The 8,225-nt window shown below is 48.0% G+C and overlaps 1 protein-coding gene across 1 annotated transcript; it reads left to right on the forward strand.

Annotated features, from left to right (window-relative positions):
• Window positions 1–6,363: 6,363 nt before the first annotated feature.
• Window positions 6,364–8,014, forward strand: LOC133510118 (uncharacterized). The gene is made up of 2 exons (XM_061837820.1): window positions 6,364–6,511; window positions 6,671–8,014. The coding sequence occupies exon 2, from the start codon at window positions 6,966–6,968 to the stop codon at window positions 7,722–7,724; it is 759 nt and encodes a 252-aa protein (XP_061693804.1). The 5' UTR covers window positions 6,364–6,511; window positions 6,671–6,965; the 3' UTR covers window positions 7,725–8,014.
• The last annotated feature ends 211 nt before the right edge of the window (window positions 8,015–8,225 follow it).

An 8,225-nucleotide genomic window follows, 5' to 3' on the forward strand; every position in this document is an offset into this window, starting at 1 on the left:
ACATAATCCTAATACAAAAGATCCGGGTCATAATAACTGAATAAAGTACGTAAGTCAGGGGTGCTAATCGTGTCATTGAGCACGGGCGAGCATTGTTCTTCACCGACGGGGCCAGCGTTGTTCATCGCCCCGGCTTTAGCCCCGATCGGGCGGAGAGGTGGTTTGGCCGCGTGCGGGAGGAGAAAGGAGCTCCCCCCGCACCGGCCACTGGTGTCTGGGCACCCCTGAAGTAGTTACGTCACCCGGCATCGGTCCTCCTGAGTACGCTACATACTGTCATACATATTGTCAGGGAGTCTGTTGTTAGCAAGAAATGATCCACATGTCATCTAAATATGGCTCGAAACGATAGGGTAATATATCACTTCACTCGATTGTGAGACGTTCTCCTATTTGGTCTCTGAAGGGGAGTCGGAAAAGTCCAAAAATCTCTCTGTACCTCTCCCATAGCAGGTGCCACTACGTGTTTTCTATGGCGACTATCCCAGTGTGACAGCTGTAAATGACGTTGGAGTTGAGTGAGACTTCTGCAACTTTGCGCTTAGATGAGACGCTCTCCGGTCATTTTTTTTTTCCAGTATAGACATTGAAGTGAATGATATTATATGTAGTTTTCATAACAGTATCTATTTTAAAATGTATATATGGATGTCAATAGCCCTTTAATGTAAGATGACTGACCTGTCAGTTACAAGATTGACAGAAGATAAAGTACTCCTGTTCACATTTTAGAGCAATTTACAGTATATTCTTTACTGAGCCGAACATTGAGTAAGGTTGTGTTCAGAATAATCCACTCATCATTCCTGAGTTGATGTAGCCGATACGTTAAACAAGAGATAAGACGGCTGGACCAAGGCAGTGGAGATATATGGCACTGACAGGTGCAAAACCAACATGCAAAGTGATCCAGCCATCCAAAATTTTGAAGGTACCAGAAGTTTCAGCACAGCGCTTCCCGTGCTGATGAGATACAGCAACTGATAAAACCAACATGCAAAGTGACCCAGCCATCCAAAATTTTGAAGGTACCAGACGTTTCAGCACAGCACTTCCCGTGCTCATGAGATACAGCAACTGATAAACTTGAAGATTCACTACCTCAACATCAACAACATTCATCTGATGAACCGAAACATGGGGCAGTGTGTATCTTCAACTTTTAAATATTTCTTTTAGAACATACAGCTGAGTACTGCAGCACTGTATGGAAAGCCCCCATTGCCTCCTTTACGAAACTGTTGCAGTTTCCCTCAAAAACTGAGGCAGTCCTCTTTTGTGGTGGAAAGTCCATCACCCCAAACAGAGGGCCAAGTACAACAGTGGCCAACTGTACTCAGTTTACACCGTAGTGTAAACGATGTCAAATGGATTATGTCAAAGCAGCAGTTTGATCAGAACGAGTTCTGGATTCCACTTATTGTGGCAGGTTTGCATGAGAGTGATATTGTTTTAACATTAAAATCTTAAATACGATTACGATCACACACACACAGAAATGGCTTTTTATTTACCCCGTTTAACTCCAATAGAGTTCAAATCCATCCATTTTCTGTACCACTTATCCTCACTAAGGTGTGCTAGCACCTACCTCAGCTGACTTTAGACGAGAGTGCAGAGTACACCTTGAACTAGTCAAACAAAATTAGACACAATCCTCAAATCAGACATTATACAAATGATTTGGGTTACATCCAAAATTTCCGTAGAAAATGTATCGCTAGTTGTATGTATTATTTTAGAATTGCAAGTGGTCATGGTATGAACAAAAGGAAGGTATCTGCATTGTGCTATTCCAATCATTGACTACTAGTTGACTGCTTTGTGCTGCGCCATCAGCAGAAATCCGGTTTGCTCCCAACCCGAAGTTTTGCCATCACCTTGTTGTTTCTCACCACAATCTCATCGCAAATCCAAGAGAATTTGTCATTTATGTAGTAAAAGTCTGGAAATCCTTTTATTCTCATCCGAAAAATAAATACTATTTACAATAAGTACTATATATCATTAATTGACTTTTAGCGACCCATTAATTAAGGTGGTTAATGTCAGGATAAACATTTCAAGTAGCTCTCCACGCCTTAGCTGTGTTTTTTTTTTTTTTTTTAATGAATGAATATGGAAGTAGGAACAATGTCATGCTGAACTAGAAGTTTCTTTCAGCTTGTCCCTTTCGGGGTCACCACAGCGTGTCATCTTGGATGAACGCACATATATGTTTGGCACAATTTTCACGCCGGATGCGCTTCCTGACACAACCCTTCTCAGGGAGTGCAGGCCTCAGCGGGATACGAACCCACAACCCCTGGTTTACCAAACCAGTGCTCTAACCACTGAGCTACAGGGCCTCAATGTCATGCTGAACTATTTAAGAAAAAAAGTCAGTCAGTTTCTTTCGGCTTGTCCCGTTCGGGGTCGCCACAGCGTGTCATCTCAGATGAACGCATATATACGTTTGGCACAATTTTAACGCCGGATGCCCTTCCTGACGCAACCCTTCTCAGGGAGTGGAGGCCCCAGTGGGATACGAAAAAAAGTAAAATGGCTAAATGATTAGAAAGGCTCATATGAAAAAGAAACCTGCAAAAGATTGTGTGATAAAATAAAAATACAGAAATGATCAACAGAACTGCAGCAAATTGGACAACAGCAATTAATCTTTTAAATTACAATGATGACCCACTTTTGGATTTTTTTTTTCTCGGAAGAGACAAGTTTCCCTGGAGTGGTTAGTTGTGACAAAATTAACTAATGAATTGGAAAAGAAACACACACACACAAATGCCTGAATGAAAGCGTCCCCTATATTAATATGTACGAAAACTTCTCCAATGAGGAGCCGTAGTCCTCCTTCCCTTTCTCCTACTTAGTTAAGGTTCATGAGCAATAAATCATTATCATGTTAATTAAGTGTTTTAGTTCTTTTCAGTGTTATGTTTTCAATTGTTTCCACATTTTACTACATTTATTTTCAACCACACTGATAATAAAAGGTAAGTACAACTCAATTTAGGGGCTGGAACGGATTAAAAGCATTACCATTCATTCCCATAGGAACTCTGACCTCAGGTTAAGAACAATTTGCGACATGGAACCAGTTAAGTACATAACTTGAGGTACCACTGTATTGATCTTTTTTACCGAGTTGCGCATCCAAGTGGTTGCCATTCCACTCGCTTGCTGCATTTTTGACTACTAGACTGAAGGTCTCAAACATGGCAACCTGACGTCAGCATTCGGGCAGTCGACTGGGGATCGGTGAGCACTGTCACACGGCTGCTGTGGTGCTGAAATTCAAATACAAATCTCCCGCGGGATGCATTCCTCGCCAGCTTGATGCCATGCGGACGAACCTCCGCAAGGTTGCAGCATCGTAAACAAACGATATTCTCAAATGGTTTCGTGTGGCACAAAACGAAACTGTGGAAAGTGAAACTAAAAGACAAAATCAACAGAGCTGTCAAACACGAGAGCCCAAGTTTTCCACCAAAGAATGCCGTGACTAAACACAGAAAATGATTCAAAACATGTTGGCATGAGGCAAAACTAATACTAAACCATGAAAAAGGTGGAAAAGTCCAAACAAAGGAGAAAGTTAATTTACAGCCCCCTCTTTGAAACTCATCAACTCTCGGATGATGTGAGACAGTTTTACACAATTTTAAACCACAACCATGATTATGACTAAAAGATAAGTGTTATAAATCTCTGTCTTGCATTGGAGTGCATTAGATCGGGCAAATAGGCCGAATGAAGTGACACGTGGGTGTACGTTGAGTCTTCAAGGAGTACGAGTAAGCGTGTCGACAACAGAGCTACGCATGTTGAACATCTTCTGCCATTACAGTGTATGATGTCACTGGTGTGTGACACTAGATGGAATCTTTTCATTGGAACGTTGGTGCCTTTATTTTGAGCTGAGTGTTCACAATCATTCTGTCCCTGGAGGCACTGACCTCCTTTTCATTCTTCACACAGGCAGCACCTCTCGCTCCCTTTTCTCTTTATTTTACTTTTAACATTTGTGTTAAGAGCTCGCCCGCTTGAGAGGTGCAGGTGAGCTGGAGCCGATCTCAACTGGCTGAATGTGATACACCCCGGATTGGTCATCAGCCAGTCACAAGGCGTATAACCTGCAGACAAGCAGCCTTACACCCTCACAATAAAAAATACGGATAAATTAGGCTTCATTTTACCTCTGATGTGTTTGGATAACCAACCCAAGCCCAGGGAGAACACGCCAACTCCATAAAGAACCCCAAACTCTGAGGCAGATCTATAAATCATTAGTCCACCATGTTGCCAGGGTGAGGCAAATGTTTGAAAAGACACTGATGAGCAGCAAGCAGGTACTGATGTGTCGGGAGGTCCAAGAACCTCTCAATGCAGCATTGTCCAGTGGCTTGTAGTCATGGATAAAGCTATCGTTCTGACACTCGTAAAAAAAATATTGCAAGAAGAAATATTGCCAGGTCATGTTCCATTGGTTCTTGCATGGAGGCGTGCAAAAACATAAGTGGACCCAAGTTCAAGACTGTAAAATGCATCCATCCATCCAGCCATCCATCCATTTTCTTGCTGGAGCCTATCCCAGCTGTCATCGGGCAGGAGGCAGGGTACACCCTGAACTGGTCGCCACCCAGTCGCACAGCACATAGAGACAAAAAGTCACACTCGCAATCACACCTAGGGGCAATTTAGACTGCCCAATTTTTTGAATGTTTTTGGGATGTGGGAGGAAACCGGAGTGCCCGGAGAAAACCCACACCTGCACAGGGAGAACATGCAAACTCCACAGAGGCGGGGTCGGGGTCGAACCCTCGACCTCACAACTGTGAAGCTAACACTTTACAGCTGAGCCACAAAAACTAATAACGAAATGACTCAAAACCAAATAGTCGAGAACTTACCACTACAAACTGCCTGAGGATATTTGAGGGTGGACCGACTGAAAGGAAAAGAGGGAACAGAATACAATGAGGCACACATGGACAAGACACAAACAGGTGGAGAGAGCTGATTGGCTGATACACAAAGGGAGCAGGAATGACGAGAACAGGTGGTGACATAACACGCAGAGGAAGGCTTGAACAGCATACGCAGAAAAACTAATAAATTACAACACAGCAAACACTAATGATCACGAATGAACATTGATCATGACAGGAGTGAGCTCAGGAGCAAGGAAAAAGAGAGCGCAATCATGTCAAAGCCGAAAGGTAAGCAGAGCTGCAGTGTGAGCACACATGACTGTTTATGGTCATTTATTGGAGGGTGAGGATGTGGTTAAATTAGCCAACGGTGGCTTTGCGTAGTGATTTTTATTGGCTGCACAGATCATGTTAGCCAACAGTTATGTATTTTGATAGGCCGCACTAAACTTGATTGCTCTGTAAAGTTGTCGAAGGGTTGCCCGTGCGCGGACCGTTTAGGGTTTTTGAATATGTACTGTATATGTATACAGGCACACACACATATAGAGTAGATTTCAAAGAGTCTACACAGCCTTGCCAAATGGGCAGGGGTGTCAAAATAAACATAAATAATTTGTGTAGACTTTGTAAATCCACCGTACAAAACCAACAAACTGATTAACTACACAAGATGGCAGAAGCGCCTCAATGTGTGTGCGCTTGCATGCGTGCGTGTGTGTGTGTGTAGTTGTGGTGGACGTGTGAGAATACTTCGGAAGACAGGTCTGTGGCACCCTGATTAAAACTTTGGACTGAAAGGAAGCAGAACGGTGTAGATTGCAGCCATGTTGAGATGTGAGGCTGCAGAGTCGAACCTGGAAGGAGATTTTGTTTTTCTTGTGGTTCAGATTAGATGAGGATGGACTGGATTCATTTCTCCCTGTGTACCATCCAGCTTGTGCTTTGGTCCTTGACCCTAAAGACGCTAACTGTCATGATCCTGCCGCTCCAGCCCGGGCTGTGCGGGTGTCCGCGGTTGCTCTGATTGGGAGGTGCACACCTGCGCCTCATGCAGCCTGATTATGCTATGTATTAATATGACCCCGATGACGACTGGCCGGCACCAGTTCGTTGAGCTTCATGTCCCGTTCCAGCACTCTCGTATCCCTGATCGACAACCCGTGTGTACCGACCTTCGCCTGTTCTCCGACCAACCTTGTAAGCCTGACTCCTTTGATACTTCTGCCTGCTTTGATCGTTCTCCTGTGTACCGACTCCTGCCTGCCCGCTCACCTGCTGTCTTCACCAGACGTCCCAACTACCGCTGTTGCACCGGACTGGCTGCTCGATCCCCGACCTCGGCATATAATAAACGTTTCTCCCTGAACTCCCTTGCATCGTCCGAGTCCTGCATTTAGGTCCTACTCTCGTTCCGATGGGACGTGACAGAACGAACTGCCCACAACAGGACCCAGCAGGAAAGACCTGGCGTCGCCGGGACCGACGCAAGGTAGACCGTCTGCCGGAGGTCGAAGCCAGTCCATCCGGGTAGGCTCCCTGACGTCCTCTGCTTCCGTGTCTTACGCTCCACCAGCGAGGTATGAATACGTCCCGAACACAACCCGTCCGGCTCCTCATATTCTTCTGCACTCTGACTTTTCGGAATATGAGAAGGACCGTGATTTGTATGACCGGCTGCCTGAGTACGACTCCGATGACTTTGATTTTGAATCTCTTTGCCTGGCTTTTCATCCCAGTCAGTTTGCTCCACCTCCCCGCGTTCCCAGCACCCGAACGTCTTCACCCGGTGGATACAAATACACCAATCCGTATGAGGGAACCCGCTTGGCCATCCACCCGGGACCTCCGCGTGGCGGCCAGAGGAGACGCCCCGGCCGGGCGCTCCCTTGTGCCTCCCGCTGCGCGGCAACTAAGACACCATCCTCCCACTCCTCGCCGGCAACGGCGAAACCCGCAGACCCGCAGCTGGTAGCGAAGCTTCCAGCCCAGAGGGAGGAGGAGCCGCCAAATCGCGATGCATTCTACCGTGAAATGCGGGCGGAGATAGAGCGGCAGAGCGCCGAATTGGCGGCTCTCACAGCCCAGGTCCGGCAAGGATCGGCGAACCAGCTGAGCTACCCTGACGTCACAACTGCGACGGACTCGCTGCTGATGCAGGCTCATGTGGCAGTTGGAACTGACCCGAGACACGCCCATGTATCAGTTTCGACTGACTCTCTGCCAACCCTCGTTCACGTTGCCGTGGAAACCGACCCGCCTCCTCGCCATTCCCACGTCGAGGTTTTGGCTGTTCCGAGCAGAGTTCACGCGGCAGTTGGAACTGACCCGCTCCCGAGACACGCCCACGTGTCAGTTTCGACTGACTCTCTGCCGACTCTCGTTCACGTTGTCCTGGAAACGGATTCGCCACCGCGCCACGCCCACGTTGCTGTCTCAACGAATGCACCGCAAGCTCACGTGGCAGTGGGGGACCGATTCGATGCCGCCTCACGTTGCTGTCCAGGAGGTGGTAACGTCTCCTCAGCCGCTTCCCGTCCATGCTCTGGAGTACCAGTGGCGACCGCACCGCGGTCACTCACCGTTCCTGCTCTGTCGGCGACGGGCACGCCCATACGTTCCCGCCCAGGAGGTGGGGACGGTTCCCCAGCCGCCTCACGTTCCCGCCCAGGAGGTGGCGTTGGTGATGCTGCCTCCGCCTTCTCACGTTCCTGTCCAGGAGTACCAGTGGCGACCGGTCCGCGGCCGTCCCACGCCCTTGTCTCGACGGCGACAAGAGCTGGGGAGTTCTGATGAGCCACCCCGGAGCTGGAGAGATTTCGGGATGGCTGTGATGGTAATGGTGGCGGTCATGGCTCTGGTTCTTCTCTCCATCATCCTATGCGCTCCCGATGGCTCGCAGCCGCTTCTGGACCTGGCCTCGTTGGTGACCAATCCATGGCTGCCTCCTGACCAAGCCTGGGTGGCGATTAGTCCCTGATCGTCTCGCAACCACGGCGTGGGAGGTTCTCGTCTGGAGCAGTTGCCTGCCTCGGCCTGGTTCCTGCTTCGTCGTTTGTTTCATCACAGAGGTCGTCCGCCCGAATTGCTCCGTGGGGACCCTGGTGCTTGGCGTCCGGGTCGTCCTCCTGAGCTGTCCACCCGGACGCCTTGCGTTTGATGGCCTGGATGGCCACCAGACTGGGGTTCGGGGTGGGGGTGGGGGGTGGGGGGGGATCTCTCGATCAGTGCACTTAAGGATCAAGTCAAAGTAAAAATGTTGTTGTTCGTTCCCTGTCTAGCCATTGCAACTAA

Source organism: Syngnathoides biaculeatus, chromosome 12 (genome assembly GCF_019802595.1).
Source record: "Syngnathoides biaculeatus isolate LvHL_M chromosome 12, ASM1980259v1, whole genome shotgun sequence".
NCBI classification, from domain to species: Eukaryota; Metazoa; Chordata; class Actinopteri; order Syngnathiformes; family Syngnathidae; genus Syngnathoides; species Syngnathoides biaculeatus.

Bases quoted from the DNA above. Each gene is read 5' to 3' on its own strand.
- LOC133510118 (XM_061837820.1), top strand. From the start codon at position 6,966: ATGCGGGCGGAGATAGAGCGGCAGAGCGCCGAATTGGCGGCTCTCACA.